Source organism: Lagopus muta, chromosome 1 (genome assembly GCF_023343835.1).
Source record: "Lagopus muta isolate bLagMut1 chromosome 1, bLagMut1 primary, whole genome shotgun sequence".
Classification (NCBI taxonomy): Eukaryota; Metazoa; Chordata; class Aves; order Galliformes; family Phasianidae; genus Lagopus; species Lagopus muta.
The window spans coordinates 183,303,690-183,326,056 of NC_064433.1; the positions used below are offsets into that span (position 1 = coordinate 183,303,690).

A 22,367-nucleotide genomic window follows, 5' to 3' on the forward strand; every position below is an offset into this window, starting at 1 on the left:
AAGACTTAAATATCAGTATGTGTCTGTTTATATATACATATGTTCACATATATGCACATGTATATGTATGTGCTACATAAACACATCTCTAAATTATCAGCAGCAGCCTTTAACATTTATTTCAGTGCTGATTAAGGTGTAGACAACATCTGATTGGCTCAGACACTACAGAGAGGTGCACCCGTGATATATTCATTTCCTATTCTGGTGTGGTTAATTGGGTATTTCAGTTTAATTACCTCAGTCAATAACACTTTCAGTTGAGTATCTTAAGCGTTCATTTAATTTGCTGTAGATTTAATAAGGCAGCGGTTGTATACTAAAGCTGTTAACCATCTGGATGGGCTGCAAAGCCCATCTCTTCTGTGGAGTAGCTGGGGCCTGATCCAAGACACACTGATGTCTACAACGGTCATGCTGTTGATTTCAGGAGCTCCAGGTTTGGGCTTATCAGGGAGAGGGGAGAGGGGCTGCAGAGTTTGTAAACAGGCGCCTTTGACTATGGGCTTTGTAGCTGGCATATGTGAGGGAGGTTTTTTAAGATGCTGTTTCTTTTCTGTAGATGATTTATTAAGACAGTGATGGGAGAGGGAACAACACATGATTCAGGTAATTGTTGGCTGTGAGACTGATCCTGTTGATTTAGAGTTTAAAGTGAAGTTTCAAGATGCTCCTCAGCCTAGGAAAGGAGGCTATGAGCTGGAGCTGACCTAGGAAGAAGTAAAATAAGCATGCCAATCTGACAAGCCCCATGGAACTGAATGATGTATCTTATCCCTGCCATGAGGTCTGGAAGAGTTGTTGACCCTCCCTCCACCTCCTGTGTGTCACCAGGTCATGTTGTGGGTCAGAAAATAGGCAGTTCTGCAGTTTTTCAGACCAACGCTGTGCTGGGGAGCAAAAAGCAAATTGCCTCTTGATTTCAGAGGCTCTTAAGTAGAAGTAAATTTAGTATAGGAAACGGATGGTATAGAACAGGGCTGTGACTGTAGGATCTGGACTGTATAGCATGAGACCCTGCCCATCCTGTCTTCCTCCACAGTCTTACTTGCTAAGCAGGCTTTGAAAAAATGGTAGAATAGAATCACAGAATCATAGAATGATTTGAGTCGGAAAGGACCCTTAAAGGTCATTTGGAGCAACTCCCTGCAATGAACAAAGATACCCACAGCTAGATCAGGGTGCTCAGAGCCCTGTCCAGTCTGACCTTGAGTATTATAGTATTGGATGGCCTACAGATACACTCGGGCCTAAAGATGGTTGTGGGTGCTTGGGGGGATTTCCAGGAACACCCAGATCAGGAATGGTGAAAGTTCACATGACAGGCACAAACCATATGCCTTGGGCAAATGAGAAGAACTGGGGAAGGAAGAGTGGGGTTTAAGCAGAGGATAAGTAGCCAAGTACCACTTCTCTGCTGTGGGACAGAAATGAGGAGGGTGTATTTGGGGATCTCTAAGTAGCCCATCAGTGCAGGCCGTGGTGATTCCGTTCCTTTGCTTCTTCCTCTGCCCACAGCAAGGGATTATCCAGCAGCCTCTAGCCCCATGCTGCCATTTATGTGATGCTGTCCAGAGCCAGGACAATAGCTTACAGCCTGCACATAGGAGCCACGGGTTGGCCATAGCTGTCATCCTCTTTTCATGCTCCCCCAGTGATTTACTGTCTCCCGATTCCTGTCATCCCACAAGCTTTCAGCTCCTTTCCAGAGAACTCCTGCTTTTTGGGGACACAGATTCCCATGCACCCCAGGCTCGAAGCAAGGCTGTGTTTAAAAACGAGCAGTAGAAATGTTGTCAGGAACAGAATTCCATGAAATCAAGTGGAGGGAAATTCTTCTGCTGCAGAAAGTAGGCAAAAGGCAACTGGAGGAGATGAATAGGCTGCCTGACAGTTGGCAGACACACAGGCTGTCTGCCATAGATGGTAATATAGGCACTGCAACAATTATGGCATCTGAAGGCAAAAAAGCAGTAAAAAAGCTTTAACCTCTGCTATCCGGGAAAACAGACCGTGGCTCCGGATGCATTCAGTAGGGAGAAGTCTGTGGTGCCTGTGAGAGGCCAGTGGTCTGACAGGCTGTTCCAAGCTGTGTTAAGGGCTTGGAGAGCCTAGGTTTGTCCTTTATTTGTATTACTGACACATCAGGCTTTAAAAATTATATTACTGCTATTATTATAGTGATATTGTTATCGCTACTGTTATTTTCTCAACACATCAAGGGAGCCTGGGCAGCTGCTCTTTATTTCTTATGTGAATGCAAACTGCATTGAGATTTTTGTGGAGATCAGACACCAGACGCATTCCTACATTCTTGTCCGATGTTCAATATTTTTCCATGAGTCAAGGAGAACAAGAATGGGCATATTGTGTAAATGCAAAACTCTGCCTTTTTAAACTGACATGATGAATTTCAGCCCTGCCTCTTTGTCTCTCTCCTTGGAGCAGGGGCTTTTCAGCCTGCCAGATTTTGTTACTTACTATCTTTGAAAATGGAGGGAAAAGTCAACCCTCGTTAATTCACTGTGCCAGCCACCTAGCAGGGCGGTATCCTTACGGACTGCTTTTTGGGGTGTTCTGCTCTTCCGAGATGGTGAAGAGCTCCTGCTTTCCTGCCAGCTCCATTGTGTTCTCTTAGCAAAAGCCTGCCACACTAGAGGCGCTTTAAAAAGAAGCAAGGCGTCTGTTGCAATAGGCATCCAACAAAAGTTCCTGCTGCAATCCACACTTCCAGTAAATGCTGGTTCATAATCCAGATTTCAGGCTTCAGGGCTGGTTCGTTGTAAAACACTGCTACAGGTCAGCCCTGTGCATCTGTTTGCAGCAGCAGAAAATTTGGGTCACTTAAGCATTGAGGACATTTGTGCAGACAAATATTAGCATACATGGGGTCCCTGAAATTTGAATTCCACTTGAGGAAGGAGACAAAACCTACCTCTCCTACCTCTTTTTTTTCTTTTTTAAAGTCCTTGCAAAAGGGGTCAATGACCAAAAGACTTAATTCATCTGTACCCATCGGAACAGCAGCTGCCCTGGAGACTGCTCACATCTGGTCCATGTCCCAAGCAGAGCTTCATACAGACCAGCATAAAGAGAAGTGTACATGCAAACAAAATATGATTTTTTTTTTTTTTTCTGAATAGAAATCTCCTTGGATTTTTTCAAATATTTTAATAGGTTACAAATACTTGTTCCTACTTACATACTAATTATACTATTTATTCCTAATAATTACAGGAGAATAAATAATGTATTTACCAAATAAGTCTATTCTAATAAGCAAGCAAAGTTTCATTGAAGTACATCAATAATTGACTATTTGATCAGTGTTTCTGAGTGTGAAGTTGCTGAGTTCCCTCTGAGCACTTTTGACTCAGAGTTTCTTAGCTAAGGCTTTTGACAGAAAGGGGAACTTATGAAGGGTGAAAGGAACTGATTAGTACCAAGAATTATGTGGTCTTTTGTCCTCTAGGAACCAGTATGCCATCTGAGATATCTTACACAGCAGTTTACTCCGCATCTTTTTGGATGTGATTATTTCTATTCACCGTTAATTCGTGCTCTAAAGGTGAAAGGTTTCACGTTAGTTATTAAAATATCGAATATTTTATCCAGTCCAGTATTTTCTAAGGTATGTTGGGTTCCATATTTTGACACCTAAATAGATTGTCAGAGTTTCTGAGTATGCACTGATGAATTTTGGAATTTAGCTGGAAAACAGGTCTCATGTTTCATGCAACCATAAATTCATTGAGTTGGAAGGGACCTTTAAAGGTCGTCTAGTCCAACTCCTCTGCGATGAATACGGACACCTACAGCTAGATCAGGTTCAGCCTGACCTTGAACATATACAGGGATGAGGCATCTACCTCCTCTCTTGGTATCTCTATACAGGACCACTCAAAATCCTAACCCAATGTCTGGGAGCGTTGTCCAGATGCTCCCTGAGATCAGCTTCAACCCCACCATATTGCTTCAGAGCCCTGTCACTGTCACAGAGAGCAGAGCTCAGCGTTGCCCCTCCACTCCCTGTGAGGAGCTGCAGCTTCCATGATGCCTCCCCTCAGTCTGCTCTGCAGCCTCTCATCCCCCAGTTCCCTGTATCTAACGTTGTCTTATTCTTGGTGCAGAATGTGACACTTGCTCTTCAACTTTATGTGGCTTGTGATCACCCAGCCCCTTAATTTGCCGAGATTTCTCTGTAAGGCCTCTCTACCCCTTAGGGATTCAGCAGCTCCTCCCAGTTTGGTATCCTCTGCAAAATTACTGAGAATGCATTTGACTCCTCTGTCCAGGTCATTCATAAAAAGTTTGAAGAGAGCTAGCCCTCATATTGAGCCCTGGGGAGCCCTACTAGTGACTGGCCTCTGGCCTGCAATCTTCATAAAAACAGAGATTGGCATTTCTCAAGTGCATTGTCATTTATATAGTTTTCATCTCCTCCTTCTCAATTTGTGTGATCTGGAGACAATCACATTTATACATTTGCTCCACTCATGCTATATTCGAAGTTTCCCAGTTATATTCTACCAGACAACTTACTGATTTCTCTGAGAGATGAAGAACAAAAGAATGAGAGGCAATGAACAAGAAATTGGCTACATATAAGGAAAAAATAGGAGCCGCCATACACTGGAATGAGGCCTGTAGAAGTTATGGAGTCTTCATCATCGTGGGTATTCAACATTTGCCTGGGCAAGGTCCAGAAGGTAGCTCTGCTTTCAGCATGGCCAGGACTGTGTGATCCAGAAGCCCCTTCACATCTGTGTCACTCTATGATCCTAAAGGTCTTTTAAGGAACTGTTTTCTGTGATCAACATGGTAAATGGATAAGTAGCAAATGAAGCCTACCATGTTAGTGACCTATAGAGATAGAATTTAAGAGACCCAGCTATGGAGCTATATGGCATGCAGGATTTCTATGACTTGGTGAGGCCTTGCTCCAGATGTCTGGGCTCCCTTGCCCAAGTTGGCAGAGCAGCTTTTGCTTCTACCCACACTTGGTGCATCCTGGATCTGCAGGATACAAAAGCAATGCAATAGCAAATCTCTGTGATAGTCAAGGAATGCTTGGAGTCATTTTCACAGTGTAGCCAAAGGAACACTGCTTTATTGATGGTTGTGGTACCTTTGTTCATCAGAGTTTTTCTAATTTTAATGTTACAAAGCCAGGGATAACCATTTATTCTAGAAACAGGCGCAAGGCTGCTGTAGAAAAAAAGAGGACTTTTAGAATGTGTGTTGTCTCTGAGAGGCCTAGAGCTGCTCATTTTTCAGTGCTGTTTCTGTTTGCATGAACTCACACAATAAATGATTGATTCACGGAGGGAATAAGGCATATAGGAAGCATTAACTGTAATGAATCCACTTCGTCCCACTCACTGAAAGCTATCTATCAGAGTGGTCAGAAATACCAGTCAGTATTTTGGTGTCCTTTCATGATTAACCTCCATGGGAGATGTCATATGTAGCTGGCAGGGATGGGCTCTTGCCTAGAACAACCAGGACCACCTTCATCAGCTGCGGGGCATCGCAGTCAGTGATGAGCCTAAGCCAACGGTCCCTGGAAGAAGGCTGTCATCAGGATAGCTGTGTGCTGCTCCAAGGCTCCTCAGAGAGCCTGCACAGCAGGGGATCGCACTGAGGGGCTCAGTCAATGGCATTGCTGCTGAGAGCCACAAACCACCGTGCATGCTCAGCTGCAGGGATTTGCCTTGGATGGGCAGGACGAAGGAGCTGAAAGGCTGCGGTGTGCAAACTTGAAGCTCTCCTCAGGGCACCACCACTGAGACCATCTCCTCCAGACAGGCCAAGGCACGGCTCTCATGTTCTCTTTCCTTCTTTTATCCTTCCCTGTAAGCAGATTTGTTCTTCACATACTTTTTCTGCTTCTCCAACGATCAGAGGAATGCTGCTCGGTGCTACATTTTAAACTGTACAGTGATGGTATCTGGTGCAGAATTGATAGCTCTTGAGACACACAAACCCTATTGCAATGTCATCTCCTTTGTAAAAAATCTAGTATTGTCCACAGTCCACATAAAAAGCCCTTGGGCTTAGGCCTGTTATGTTGTTGGCTTAGGCTGTTATGTTGTCCTGAGCTTTATTCCTTTCTACAGAGATTAAGGGCCCTTACTTTTTCTAAATTAAATCTTTTTGCACAAGCCAAGCTTTTGCTAGATGCTCTGTGCTATACAATGTTCTGTTTGCAAATCTGAGGCAAAAAGAAAAAAGCCAGAAAGCTTATTTTCACTTTCTTCAGAGACACCTCTGTGCATTTGACTTGTCTATTTGTGCAAACATTTCTCACTCCTCATCTGTACTCCTCCTGTCTTTTCTCACATTCCTTTAAAGCATCGTATTGTAAGCTTTGCAGTACCTGAAAGGCTTGGGGTTTTTTTTAGCTTTTAGGTGCCTTTTTTTTATCCCTGACTTCTGGGCCCCTCTGTCTGCACTGACCTTTTCCAGCTCCTGAGGCATTCCTTGCTGGGTGGTTGAGTGTTTCCAAATCTTTCTCTTCACCTTCTCTGGACATTTTCTTGGTTTATGAATTCCTTCAGATTTCTCTTCAAAAGGGCTGACAACAGCAGGACTAGGGGAAATGGTTTTAAGTTGAAGGAGGGAAGATTTAGGTTGGATGTTAGGAGGAAGTTCTTTACTAGGAGAGTGGTTAGGCCCTGGAACGGGCTGCCCAGGGAGGTTGTGGATGCCCCGTCCTTGGACGTGTTTAAGGCCAGGTTGGACGGGGTCCTGGGCAACCTGATCTGAATGTGTATGTTTGGTGGCCCTGCTAGGCAGGGGGGTTGGAACTACATGATCCTTGGGGTCCCTTCCAACCCGGGTGATTCTGTGATTCTGTGATTCTGTGATTCTCAGAAAGTATCATCAAGATGCTACAGCAAAAGGCAAAACAATGAAAAAGCAACAGCATGACGATCTGTGCAAGTCCAAGAGAGTAAGGCATTTGGGGTTCCTCTAATCAACTGATGATCTCCTGTTGTCTCTATTTTTTAACTATTTTTTTATCCATTCTCGTTCTGTCACTCTAGTGTGCTTTCAGACTAAAATTCAGGATTCAGGAGTACATTTGGTAACAAATACTTAGGTACTGTTCAAATAACTTCAGCCTTTAGTTTTCTTCCAGACTTCTGAAATATTGGAAGAGCTGTAAAGCATAACCAGACAGGACTTTTCTAACCTCTTGCAGCATCTCATCAGTACTGACAATTGACAAGTCATAGTATTTCAGGGAAAAATTCATGATCATCACAACAGTCTGCAAATACAGCCACTGCTCTTCACCCCCATGTCTCTTCCTCCTCTGCTTCTTGAAACTCCAGCCAGTCTCTGTGAACCATAAATCGATTGGAACCTTGATGTTTAACATTTCACATCTCCTAAATATTTCATTATCACCTTTCTTAAGTCATTGCCTTTTCTTTTCTGAACAAACATTGTGTCCTTTACATGCTGTTTATCATTCCATTAGGGTTTAATTTACTTCAATTCAATTTTGCTAAATACCCTCTTGATCTGTAGTTAGTCCTTGGACTGTTACAAAAACTTTCCTATTTTTCATAGGAATATCTTCTAAGCTTTTAAATCTTGCTAATTGCCTCCAAATTCCTGTAACATGTTTGCCTATGCTACTTACACAGGTAAAACTACTGACGGAGTACACATGGCCTGTCCTGACACTGCAGGTTTAAGCTGAAGGTTTTGGAAGTGCCTATTAAGTACTCTTGTTACTTTCTGTGTTTCTTGCTGGGGTAAATGCATGTACTGGGGAGAGACAGGAGGCAGAGGCTAACAGGTCAAACCGAGCCACGAGGGGAGTGCAGCATCTTTGATCGATACATTCTTTTACCACTGGCCTGGATTTGGTCCTAAATTTCACTTCTCCGCTCAAGTTCCTGGCACAGGGTCAGAACTCCTTCCTCCTCTCAAGAAGCCTTTTTTGCAGTTGTTCCTTAGGAGTCTTAGTTGAGGTAGTGTTGGAAGGCATTTCTCATTCAAGTAGGCCCTCGTTGTTGCAGATGGTGGAGTTCAACTCTGGAAGCACAACTGGGTCATAGACTGAGGGGATCTTTTTTTACTTATTGATAAGTGATGAGTGTGTCTCCTGTGAACTGTAGAAGACCCACAGAAGACCTCAAGGGGAAACAGTTGGCACGACTGTCCCTTTTGCTGCACTGATTTGCAAGAAGAGCAAAACAATCTCAATAATTCCTTATTTTCCAAGACTAGCTGAATGGCTGTTGTCCTCTTTCTTTGGTTGAGCTGTTGAAGCAGAATGTTGCAGGGGAGATAGATGCTTAGGTAATAAAAAGACATGTGTGGGCATGGTTCTGTGCTTTTAATGAAACAACAAAGCCTTTGCACAGCCAGTTCAGATGGGATGCTGGGCAGAAAACTAGGACCAGACTGCTCCCAGCAATCTTGCCTTAGGTGCTGTGATATTGATCTCTAAAAGGCAAATCAAATAACAGCCACCACATTTTTAAGGATTAGGAGCTTCCTGTGCAAGACAGTATGTATTTTTAATACTTTAAGCTGACTTATGAAACTGGTAAACAACGTGGAATGTGGTATTGGATGACCTCTTTTATATGCCTGATCATTCTGTCAACATTTATAATGCATTTGATATTTCCTTATCATCAGGATAGGATCAGTTAAGCAGTCGCATTTCCCAAAGCTCAGTTTGCATTAAGCTTTCTTCCACATTTCGTGGTAATAAATGTTGACATAAAGTTCTGTAGATTTCATACAAAGTAATTGTTAATTTATTCCTGGGAGGAGAGGAGAGGAGAGGAGAGGAGAGGAGAGGAGAGGAGAGGAGAGGAGAGGAGAGGAGAGGAGAGGAGAGGAGAGGAGAGGAGAGGAGAGGAGAGGAGAGGAGAGGAGAGGAGAGGAGAGGAGAAAAGAAAAGAAAAGAAAAGAAAAGAAAAGAAAAGAAAAGAAAAGAAAAGAAAAGAAAAGAAAAGAAAAGAAAAGAAAAGAAAAGAAAAGAAAAGAAAAGAAAAGAAAAGAAAAGAAAAGAAAAGAAAAGAAAAGAAAAGAAAAGAAAAGGGAATCTTGTCCAAATGACAAATACACAGCTTGCAGGATAAGATCTTTCATGCCTTTTTGTTTTGCACACAGTAACAACTGCTATATTCTGATTAGAAATCTTGACCTAGTTAAAATGCTATTGTTTCTCTGTGTTCCTATTCTTCTAAAACACTGTGGCTAGACATGATATTTTATAATCCATCAGATGTAAAATCTGCATTAAAAATATAATTATCGTGCTTCAGCAACTTGGACCAAAGCCCTGATGTTATATTTCCAGGCAGTGCACTGAGTAATGTGGATGCATATTTAGGTTGGTATGTTCAGTTGGCAAGATATGTAACTTTTCCATAAGTGAAGGTAAACTGTGGCATTTCTTACATACTGATTACTATTCCAGTCTTGTTCGCCACTTAATGAGAATTAAGTGGATACTTGTCAGCCAAGGAACATCCTTATTTGTTGCTATAAATTCAGTTTTAGTGACACTCGTTACAGTGAGCAGAGAGAAAAGCTTGTGCTAACTCACCATCATCATTATTATGACAGTGGTGATTTTGTTTAAGGATCACCCAGGGTTGGGATGTTCAGAAAGACAGCAATGGAAGGTGGGAATTTCAGGAAGCGCAGCGCAAAACCCTAATGGCAACATACCTTGTGCCTGGTGGTTGGGGTGGTTTTAGGAGCAGATTAACAAAATGAGAGCACAGGGAGAAGAAGGTACAGCTGAACCTGTGCCATCAAGACTGGTGCAAGCATTGCAGGGCTGCCTTGACCCACCATCATGCTGTGTGGCTCCATGGGGACTCACCAGCTCTCAGCACTTCTCCCTATAGCACAGTCTGCCCACAGCTGCAGTTCTGTCATTCTGCAGGAAAAGCTGGGGCTCCTTCCAAGATCAACATCACCCAGCAGGTTGGAGTTTCTGAGCTTGGAGTGCTAAAATCTCTCAGAAGACAACTGTTGTGCTTGCATTTTCAGCTGTGACAGGTGGAAATTGCAAATGAGAACAAAAGACAGATACCCTTGTCTTTGCTTCTTGTGCAGAGGAAGGGCAGAGCAGGGGGCAGGGGAGAGGTACTCCTCAAGACTCCATCAAGAGGTCTTGAGGAGGTCTTCCTAAAATCTACAGTAGTTATACATCAGAGCAAATCTGCTCCTCTGTTTCACTGCCCTGGATGTGGGAAGAGAGGGAACAGCTGGAGCCACCAGGTGGTATCAGGAGCTGCATAAAAAATGTATGTAGTTTGCTCCTAAAATAATGCATCCTATTTATTTCCATGGATACTACAACCAATACAAAGAGTACAGTAACACTATTTGATAGAGTAAATTCTCAGATGTGAAACAGTATTTTTCAGCCACCACCATGAGCCAGCAATGAGCAAAAGCCTGCATGTTGTGCTCAGAACAACCTTTACCAGAGGAAGTGACCACTGTTGAAATGAACCACTCACTGCCTTTCTGCACTCTCAACCACTGGTTAGTCTCCACAAACACTCAGCAAGCATCAATGAATGTCAATGGATGCAACTATTTCTGCATGGAGGAATTCAATTCCACACCTTTGCTTCACATACACTTCGTGTGAGATACCATTGTCAGACTGCCCCTAAGCTGTCATCTGTCACACAGCAACAAAATGTAACAGAATATTGGTGGGAAGGCTCATCCTCTACTACCATACCTCCAACATCCATCTCTGATGTAGTAGACCGACATGATGAAATAGGAGACATTACTTTCAAAGCAGCCCTCTTAGTATCGGAAACCATTCTGCCTGGTCTTGAAAAGCATGTCTGTGGTCAGAAAGAGGCTGTGAGGTGTGTGTGTGACCCCAGCACCAGGACCTGTGGTGGCCAAGGAGGGCTGTGACAGCTGGGGGACAGCTGAGATTCAGGCCGTGCTTAATGCCTGGAGTGCAAAGGTGCTTTCACAGCATAAGTGAGAAGTAGCATTCTGCATGTTTTCCCCCTTGGGACTGAATTCCTTTCTCTTCTTATTTTTTTGGCAACTTTCAATGTTTGAATATTTCTGTATTTTTCTTACAATTTCTTTACAATTCCTCTCCAGATACACAAAGGATTTTGTTTACTGTGCCGCCATAAATACAACGAGAACATATCGTGAGAAACTCTAGGAAGTCCAAAAGGGACTTTTTGAAGTGGATTTGACTCCCCACCAGCTGCTAGCACTGCCATGCTGCCTGCTTTATAAACAAAGCATGGCAGTCCCCTTGGTTTCCTTCCCATTGTTCTGCCATAGAAACTAAGAAAGCTGCAGACCTTGGCAGGGAAATTAGATAGATGGGAAAGCAAAAGTGATGGGAGATTTTCCTCTTATACCTTCACTTATTAGTGATTACTGGAGAGTTAAATACTGGCTCTGTGGTTTGCATGAGTTGCATTGGTGTTTTGGTCCAGTCTTCAGGATCTGATTGTAAATATTGTGAGATGATGGCTAGAGTTGTTGCTAGCACCACTGTTCAAGGCCAAGGATTGTTGGACTTGGAAATGAATTCCTTTGGAGGTCTCTAGGCACCATGGAGATACTCATACAGGTTGAAGGGATAGGTTCTATCCTACTCATCCTACAAGATGTGGAACCCAGTACTGCTGTGGATGACACACTTAGGACTTCCTCAAGTGTTATTAAAAGATACAAACAAAAAATCTAAAGGAATTCCAAGAAAAGACACAAGACATTCAGTGAAACTGAAATCAGATAGTCCTTATTATTTCTTGCTATTACTGAAAAATTATTTTCTTGGCCATTTTGTGGAAGGAAAGGGAAGTGGAAGGGGAAGAGGAAGAGGAAGCGGAAGGGGAAGGGAAGGGAAGGGAAGGGAAGGGAAGGGAAGGGAAGGGAAGGGAAGGGAAGGGAAGGGAAGGGAAGGGAAGGGAAGGGAAGGGAAGGGAAGGGAAGGGAAGGGAAGGGAAGGGAAGGGAAGGGAAGGGAAAAATTTGAGGCAAAAAAAGTAATCAATTTTCATAAAAGTCCTCTTGTTTCACATTTAGTAACAAATTCAGCCTCAGGAAAGGTGAAGCAAAAGCTGATGGGGGTAGAATCATAGAATTGAGTTGGAAGAGACCCTTAAAGGTCATCTAGTCCATCTCCCCTGCAATGAACAGAGACACCTACAGTTTCATCAGGTGCTCAGCTGGACCTTGAGTGTCTTCAAGGCTGGGGCATCCACCACCTCTCTGGGCAACCTGTGCCAGTGCCTCACCACTCTTAATGTAAAAAATTTCTGCCTTGTATCTAATTTAAATCTTCTCTCTTTTAATTTGAAACCATTTCCCTTTGTCCTATCAGAACAAATCCTACTAATGAGTCTGTTTGCTTTTGTGGGTTTTTTTTCCCCAAAATTTAATGATTTGATACCAGATTTTGATGAGCCCTAATTACTAGCTCGGTGGAATTCCTGTTGATTTGGCTGGGTGTTGGGGAGCGCTGGAGAAGAGGCTGCGTCGCTTAAGTCTCTTTTGAGACTCAAAATAAGTTTTAAGAATAAATTAATTGTCCTTCTGCACAGGAGATGGTGTCACACTGTGCTGTTTAGACCGAGTCATCTCTAGAGCTTCACCCTTGGCTGTTAATGTCACTGAGCAGTTTGTCCAGCAACTTGGCTATTCAGCCCATGCAGTTTTAACTTCAGAAAATCAATGCATCCAGCACTCCCTCACTGTAAGTGCATGAATGCATGCTGACTCACCAAAGCCTGCTTAGCAAAAGGTCTTAAATGATACAGGCTGCCAGGAAATGCGTTTCTCTTTGATGGTTCATAAAGTCCAGCCCACCTGTTGTGGGATGGAACTGAGCATGGAGAGTTCTTCCACTCCCAGTTACTGTCATGTCACACATTTCCCATCACAGAGCTTTTCAGTATGACACAGTTTGAGTGGCTTGAGATGTGTAATCACAGGCCCGTCTGATCTGAGGAATGTGCCTGTGTTATGTGTATAGGAACTTTTGTAGTAGGTTTACTGACCCAAATCAATCCTGGTTTGCAAATTGGGAGAGATGGAGCTTGAAATCTGGCAAGTTCTTTTTTTCTCCCCTCTGAAGAGTGCACACTTGCTTGATGAAAAAAAAAGAGCTTTGCTGAAAAAGTGGTCAGTAGTTGAAAAATGCAATTGCTAGAAAAGTGCACGTTTACAGCCTTGCTGTCTCATTTCTGATTTAAGAGGAGGAACACCTACTGACCAAGGTGCTGTCAGCATGCAGAGAGCTGCACTGGGTGGGTTTGTGGGGATGTAATAAACGAGCACTTGTTGTTTTTTCTGTAGAAAATGAAAGTGTTCTTTTTGGTGAGTGTTTCAGGAGACCATGCGAGGTGAAAGCCTTGAGTCCTCCAACCCATGACAAGGGAGGGTTTGGTGCTGACTGGTCTAGGTCACTGGGCAAGCCACATCGTACCTCACCCCCATCTGCCAGCAGTTAGTTCAAATGAAAAAGGAAGACAGCCGCTATGCACAGTGCAACACCTGCATTTTCAGTCACATTAGAGAGCCTGATGCAGGTGCTCTGAAAATGTGCAGACTTTTTAAGCAGCTCTCTTTGATTCAAAATGTCATGCAAAAGCAGAATGAACTCAGAAGGACAAATTCACTGCATTAAACACATACATGTTCATTATCTGTTCAGCCTTTTTGTCAGCAGCACATCTGAAAGCAAGACATGCTGCCAAGTCACGTATTTTGACAACCAGGGGACTTCCCCATTTCCCAGGAAGATGAATTTGGGGTCATGAGAATGACTTCTAATAAACACACTGACTGCAGAGCTGATGGTAAAAGGAAGTGCACCTTACTGTTCTTTTTGCAAAGGAAAGTACAGTGACTCATGTGTCAGGAAGAACATGCTAACCAACAGCAGTCCCTGCTCTTTGCAGGTGACCACCATGACAGCTAATGGCAGTCAGTTACTCCTGAAGGTACTGAGGAAACATATTTGTGACTTGAGCTCTTCCCAATTGACTCCCTGATATTCATTCCAGAATGAAGTGCTCACACACGGAGTTATCTGGGAAGAGCTCCATAGATGAGCCTGAAGCTGAGAGTATTGGGGCCCACAGCAGTGTTATACACCCACAGTCTTCTGCATTTCTGTCATCTCACGAGACTACATCTTTGTATTGTGTGCAGAGAGTGGGGATTTGCACATACAAGTGTGGCAGATGAGCACAGATTGGGCAGAGTATGAGCTCCTTTCCTTCAGTAGGCACACTGGACTGTGAGCAGATAAAAATATATGTGAGGGAAAGGAAATAGAGTTGCAGTTCTCAAAGCAGCGCTGTGTGTACTCTGTTTTACAGCAGATGTTTCAGAACATAAACAATTAGGGCTTAATGTATTAATATACAAATCTGGAAAATAATCCGGCAGTACATCATGGACCAGACCCTTGGCTGACATAAACTGACATGGTTCCAGTGGCTCCATTTCAAGTCTGGAACAAGTTAGCATCTAACATCTTTAATAACACGCATCTCTGGTCTGGATAAAGCTATGTAAGACCAGCGTACCTAGATCTTACTTGTACCATTAAAATGTCTTCTAGGACCTTTGGACTCTACAGAACATGATTTTTTGGATCATACACCAAAATCATCAATGAAATCCTTCATCCTTGAGTAGGCATGGGCAGATTTCATGGCCTCATTAGTCTCTGCTGTCTGAAAATACTTTAGAACTGCCTGGCATAGTTAGATGGAAGCAAATCTGGGACAGACGTGCTTTAGACTTTGCCAGCTACAGGTCTGGTCTTCTCTGCTCTCCCACCCATAGGGAAGGTGGGGCCTCAGTAGGAGGCAGCAGTGCCCAAAAGCTGCAGTTGCATAACAAGAGCATGGACAGTGATGACAGGGAGATGTCTCACAGCATATTTCCCTACCATCCTGCACAGTGTCATTGGCTGTTTTCACCGACCTGTGCTACCCAGAATAGTTTTCTGTACTTTGCAATGCTTACTTGCCTGTTGACATGGTAAACATCAGACTGACTATAGATTGTTTCTTCATTGTCATCTAACAATTTTTTTTTTGTCTTTGCTTTCTTCAGCTCCAAGGATCCTTGAAGAGAAAGTTGGTTGTAAATCTGTCACCTGTCAACAACAAGAGGCCAAATGGTGTTTCAGACAACTCTTTCCTTGACATTAAGAGGATAAGAGTGGGTGATAATATCTCAATGGGACAAGGTGGGCATCATGTTAACAATTGCCAAAGCCAGTCAATGTCTGGAACTATGTCTGTGGGGCAAGCATCACAAAGAAAGACCAGCAACCTAGCAAACAATACACATGCCAGTGGAAATGGCATTTTTAATATGACCTTGAAAGAAGTAAAGAAAGAGCCAGGAGAAACAATGTCTTGCAGCAAACACTTAGATGGCCAGATGTCCCATGAGAACATGTTCCCTAACAGATATGGGGAAGACTCAGGGGAACAGATGATGGATCCAGAGCTCCAGGAACTATTTAATGAACTGACTAACATATCAGTACCACCAATGAGTGATCTTGAGCTAGAGAATATGATAAATGCCACAATAAAACAGGACGAGCCATTCAACATTGACCTTGGGCAGCAAAGCCAGAGAGTCCCTGTGAGGCCTCTGCAAATGGATAAGATGGTAATTAAGAGTGAGTATGCACCAGGCATGAACCAGGCTCCTGTGGGATCCCCACAGATGAGGCCTTCTTCTACAGGTCCAGCCTTCACTATGGCCACTGCTGCCATGTCCACCTCTTCACCCATCCCTTCGGTGCCTCAGAATCAAACACAGGTAGCGCAGGTTTCCTCTGCGTCCAGTCGGCCATTGCCTAACTGGCAGGAGGTTTCTCATGCGCAGCAACTCAAGCAGATCGCAGCCAACCGTCAGCAGCATGCCTTGATCCAGCAGCAACAGCAACAGCAGAACCAGACGGCCAACTGGTCCACCTTGTCTCCATCAGGTCCTTCACCCGGACCCTTTGTGCAAGAAAAAATCCCCAGTCCTTCTTTTCGTCAGCAGCAGTTCAGCCCACAGAGCTCAGCAATGCTTGGGGTGCCTGTGAATGGAAACCAGTCAAAAGGGATGAACAACTATGTTTATAAGCCAACTACTCCCCAGAGTAATCCCATGGACGTGATCATGCAACAGAAGACTCAGGACCTCAACAGAAATTTTATCAACAGTGCTCAGCCACCACTAGAGCAGCATCATGGTAATACAAAGCCTTTGTTTCACTTTAACTCAGAGCAAACAAACCAGCAGATGCCTTCAGTTTTGAGTTCCCAAAGCAAGCCTTCTCTTCTGCACTACACGCAGCAGGCTCAGAGTTCAGCGCCAGTGCAACAACCACAGCCACAGCAGCAACAGCAGCCACAGCCGCCGCCTGCTCAGCCTCTCCCAAACCAGTCTCTTCAAAGGCCACCCAATGTGCCCCTGGCAATGCAACAGAAGATGATGCTTCAGAAAATTCAGCAAAGCCAGCAAATCTCAGGTTTGCAGTATCCAGTCTCCCAGCAGCATAGACAGGTAAGGCAAATTCCTCCTTATTTGGTTACAGAATTACTCCGGTATGAGTGGTGAGAAGGGTTTTCCAGTCTGGCCTCCTTCCTTCAGGAGTTGTGTACCTGTGTGTAATGACCTCAGAACACTTCAGCAGAGCTGGTGATGACCTGTTTAGCTCCTGTTCAAGTGTATGCACAGTTATAAGAATTTCAAAAAAGACGTGTTCATAACACTGTTTTTTCTTAAAGCAAGAGTGAATGTCACTGCTATGTATTATGTAGATACTTGTCAGAAAGGTGAGATAGCAGAGCAGATCTGAGCTTATTTTGGACTCCTAAGTTCCCAACTGTACAAAATTCTAGACTCTTTTGGATGGCAAAACTAACAAATTCCTTTATCTTAGATAAAGTGTTTTACAGTGTTAATATTTATGTCATCGTTTTCCTCAGGAGGCAGGGTTAGGAAATTCTGTTTTTAGATATTGTTTGACTGACATGACAAAAGTACTGTTTGCACATTTGTTATCTGTTTGGCAAAGAAAAATGAAGACTTATCTATGAGCTTTATAAACACCCATCACACTTCTGGGAATATTCTGTGCATAAAATACATGCTTGATAAGAAGGTGAAGGTTGCCACGGATACATCTACAATTATATACCACTGTTTTATCATCAGACACTGCTTTGATATGACCAGCTGTGCTATACCAAATCATTGTGCACCAGGATTACCATTTTCAGACCTGACAAAATAAAATTTAAATATGTAACCTTATTGTATCCCCAAAACTGGAATCCAGCTGCAAATGAAATAAAATATGCATTTGATCTTGGGATGTTTAAGCCACTCTGAGTTCTGGCGGGCCTTGAATTGAACATATTTGAAAGCATAGAATGGCAATCTAGGTGCAAAGATTGTTCACAAATTTCTTCTATGTAAAAGTGCTATAGAAAAATACTGAAAAGTGAAACCCAAAGTCTTCCATAAAGTCAGTGAGAAGCAGCACTGCAAATGAATCATTCAGAACTGGAGTATCTTGGCCAAACTGCTTGGGCAAACAAACCGATATTTTGAAACAAAGAAAATACAGTTGTATGCATGGAAACCTTTCTTGTGTTGACTCATTTAAGCTCCCTGATCACCTGACTTCGAGTTCCTCCAGCAGAGAATCCTTTCCTAAGAGGCACCAGGTGAAATTTTTAGGCAGTTTTGGGCAGGGAGGATTTGTTTTGCTGGAGGATGCCAGAATATGAGCAGCAAACAGGAAGCGAGCACAGCTTTGTTTTTTTTTAAAGGAGGTCTCCACTGGCTGTTCTCCTCCTTCTTGGGCCACTGCGTGCTCATTCTTTGGTGCATTTCCCCATTCACTTAGTAGACTGGCAAGCAAATGAATTTTAACAGGTTCTTCATTCAGCCATGGTGAAGCTTCCAGCAATCTGTCAGCACAGGGGAGGCAAGCAGGACTTTTGCAAACACTACTGTTTTTCTGAAAAATATGCAAGGTTACATTCTGGAAAAGAGTAAAAAACATTGAGAGTAACTCCATTCGAGGCAGTTGCTGCCCTGTGTCCTGTTGGGCTGCTGAGGGAGGCAACCAACATGATGGCTTGAGGCAACATGGCCATAGCAATAGTTGCATAATGTATCATGAGTGCAGCAGTTGTTCCAAAGTTCTGCTGGAATTCAGAAAATCAAGGACTATCCCTCTCAGTAGAGTATTCAGTAGCTGCAGGAATTATAATTACAATGGTATAAACTTGGTCCTAACTTGCAGGATTTGGAATCAGTGTGAAGATAACTGATCACGTGGCAATTTTTATGGGAGCAATTTTAGGGCCTGCCTGCATGTATCACAGAATGATATATTGGCTTGGGTTGGTGGGGACCTTAATCTAGTTCCAACCCCCTGCTGGTGCCACACAGTACATCAGACAGCCCAGGGCCTCATCCAGTCTAGCCTGGAACTCCTTCAAGGATGGGGCATCCACATCTTCTTTGCACAACCTATTCCTGCTCCTGACCAAAAGGAGGCACAAATGCGAGAGCCCTTCAACCTCTTGTTCAGGACCTGCTTGTCCCCATAGCTCCAGCCTGGATATTAAAGCCGAGCTGTGCGAGAGATGCCAACATTATATTCTGGTAAAAACAAGGGAGGTCAAAGTCAGCTCATGGATCAACTGCGCTGATTTTAGCAATGGAGCTAAATTTAGGCTGCTTGGTCTTCTCTCTGGGAGGACCATCTTCCATCCTTGAGGATTTCTACTGATCTTTAACAGCACTGCATAAGTAATTACAAGCACTTACTAATTAACTTCATAATTAATGTTTCTTTCACTCATGCCCTATTTCTTCATGAGATATAAAGGTTTGAGTCTGCTAGGTGTCATTCAGTTTCTCCTTAGATCCTACACTGATTGTAAATGTGGGCTACAAGGACCATCTCAGAACTGGCTGAAATGCTTTGCAGCTGGAGATGCGAGTGCACATTCATAAGCTGCTGCTATGATATTGCCATCAGATAACACCGACTGGAACACTACAAAATCACATCTTTAGCTGAACCAGATCACTCTTTGGATTGTTTTTTCTCCCCAAGCTTTTAGGTCCCCAAAAAGGGCTTGAACATGACTCTGTCAGCCTAAGCTTGCTAACTGATATTTAAGGTTTATAATTTCTCTGCCTGTCACATTTACTTTGTGTCAAATTGGAGCAAACTTGTAGTGCGATTTGCTAATTAGATGTCTTTTGCCTCTAGGGAAAAGTCATAAAAATGATGGAAATCATCTTGGTTTCCCGGAAGAAGGTTGAATGAAATGAAGGTTTTGTTTACTTCTCAGTTTTGTTCTCCATTGCTGTGAGAAAGATTCACCTTTCCATTGTCTATCAGGATACAACGTATGCACACTCAAGAAAAAACTCATAAAAATTAAACACTCTTTGTTTAGGGAGTAATTAGAAGCTCCAAATTCTGCACAAGATAAATTGTGCTTGCAATACTTCCTTTCCTTTCCCATCCGTTCTCTTCCCTTGTTTCCATGGACCACAAGAGCCCTTTTGATCTCAGGTATGGGAGCAAAAACAGTGCAAGAGATTTTGAGAGCTTCAGCCCTCCTTTACAGAAACAACCAGCGGTCCTTGTTTGTAAGGCTCTGGAAGTGTCAGAGTTGTTTTTTTTTTAATGTATGTTGCTTACATAGTTACAACAGTATTGCCCTGTGCAGAGCTCAGTATCTTTTCAGTCCTTATCCCTTTATAATGTCTTTGGGAATGTGATCATCTCTCTTTTCTTCCTTTTCTTTCTTTTTTTTTTTTTTTTTTTTTTTTTTTTTTTCCCAAAACCCAGAAATGTGGTGTGATTGGATTTTGGAGCTTTTTTTGCTGTTACTTGCCATAACCAGGGCATACCTTAGATGATATTTTTTTTTTTCACCAGATCTTAGCAGGTTCCTTTTTAATCCAACCAACCATTCTCCCTTCCTACTGAGTACTGAGTGACCCAATCCCCCTAGCACAAGTGATCCATATGTGTCTCTATCCTGATGCACTCCTACAGCTAAGTGTTTTGTAGCCTATGACCAATGTACTCCCAGGTTCTCCATGTCAGGGACTCAACACAGAATCATAGAATAGAATCACAGAATTTCTCAGGTTGGAAAAGACCTTAAAGATCTTCAAGTCCAACTGCAACCTAACCATACTACCCTGACTAACAACCCTCCGCTAAGTCATGTCCCTGAGCACCACATCCAAACAGTTTTTAAACACATCCAGGAATGGTGACTCAACCACCTCCCTGGGGAGCCAATTCCAGTGCTTAATAACCCTTTCTGTAAGGAAGTTTTTCCTGATATCCAATAGAAACCTCCCCTGGAGCAACTTGAGGCCATTTCCCCTCATCCTGTCACCTGTCACCAGTGAGAACAGACCAGCCCCACTCTCGCTGCAATCACTTTTCAGGTATTTAAAGAGGGCAATAAGGTCTCCACACAGTATCCTCTGCCCCAGACTAAACAGCCCCAGTTCATTTAGTCACCCCTCACAGAGCATATTCTCCAAACCCTTCACCAGCCTTGTTGTCCTTCTTTGGACCTACTTCTGCACCTCAGTGTCCTTTCTGTATTGAGATGCCCAAAACTGAACACTTGAGATGGGGCCTCACCAGTGCTGAGTACAGAGACAGTATTATTTCCTTAGTTCTGCTCACCACACCATTCCTGATACAAGCCAGGATGCCGCTGGCGTTCTTGGCCACCTGGGCACACTGCTGGCTCATATTCAGCCCACTGTCATGGGTACATGTGGGACAGTGCAGCAGCTCTGCACTGAGCTATGTGTTACCACTGCATGGCGTGTGCTTGGAGGAGCTCCAGGTGCTCAGGTGACTCTCTCTTACAGGCCCCCTCCATTGCATCAGCCTTTCAAATGCCCAGAAAATCATATAAATACTGACATATACATGCATTGCTGTTAAATACTGCCAAAGGATATGGGTGGTTGTTTAACTAACCTGGCAGTTCTGCAGAGAACTTCTCCGGTGTGCACCCAGGGTAATTTCATTTATTTTGAGAGAACATAATTGGATTTAAAACAGCACAGTAGGCGGCAGGATATGGTCTTCCTTAAAGCATGGACACCATATGAATTTAATAAGAGGAGTGTATAGGTTGCTAGCATGCTGTGCAAGGAAGGAGCACTAGGAGCAGAAGATCTAATGGAAAGGTCTTGTTGTCACTCACTGCTGAACAATGTCTTAAACTTCTAATTTAGCTTCCAAACTTTGTGAAGAAAATGGGGGTGATTCACATCAAAACATTTTCCTGGACCTTTTTGTTTACCATTAAACACAAAGGATTTCCTTCTTTACTAAAGAAGAGTGCATTTTGGAAGGCAACCTCTCTGTTTTCAAGTGCAAAGGAATTATTTTGCAAATATTTGTGAAATGAAGAGGAAAAACCTAGAGTGGCTTGTGGTAATTGGTACAAACCAGGACTTAAATTTGACTTAGATCATAAATAACAACGATTCCAAGCTTTTGGAATCTGCAATAATAGAAACCGTTCCATAGTGTAAGAAAATAACAATGTGACCTTTCTTTTAGTACTCGCTGTAAAAATAGTATTTGGATGAGAGCTTTTCTTGATAGCTCCATTTTGGTTGCATTCCTTCATGCAAGGGCTTCTAAATTAAATATTCTGAATAAAAACTTGAGTATGTCCTAATAACTACCATAGATTGCGTGGTTGTAACTGATTTATGAACATAAAAACAGAGAGAAAATGTCAAAGGTTTCTTATTGTCATTAGTGGGCAGTTGTCATCGTGTCTTGGTGCCTTCTATCATTCACATTCTGTTTATTAAATGAAATACATGGACAATCCCACTGTAGCTGGTCAGTCCCTGAGGACATTGTAATTCGAAGGCTCATGGACACTGCCAGTTTCATAAGCTTTCTTGAATTCTTTTCGTAAAGTGCTTATACTACTAGAATATTCCATTAGGCTCTTAAATGCTTCTGGGGTTGGAGATTTGGGATACCTAGAGCCCTGAAGGGCGGGAGCACCTCTCTCATGAAGAAAGGTTGAGGGAGTTGGGATTGTTTAGCTTAGAGAGGGCTCCAGGGGATCCCACTGCGGCCTTCCAGTACTTGAAATGGGTTTATGAACAAGTGGAGGATTGACTTTTTACATGGTCTGATAGTGATAGGACAAGGGGAAATGGCTTTAAACTGAAAGAGGGTAATTTTGGTTAGATGTTAGGAAAGAATTCTTTACTCTGAGGGCAGTGAGGCCCTGGCACAGCTGCCCAGAGAGCTGT

General features: G+C 43.1%; 1 protein-coding gene across 2 annotated transcripts in view; it reads left to right on the forward strand.

Annotated features, from left to right (window-relative positions):
* Positions 1-22,367, forward strand: part of MAML2 (mastermind like transcriptional coactivator 2) — a 209,520-nt gene that overhangs the window by 127,165 nt on the left and 59,988 nt on the right. For both annotated transcript variants that reach the window (XM_048937269.1, XM_048937277.1), the window contains one exon: positions 15,117-16,574. In XM_048937269.1, coding sequence (XP_048793226.1) covers positions 15,117-16,574 — 1,458 coding nt within the window. The remainder of the gene's footprint in view (positions 1-15,116; positions 16,575-22,367) is intronic.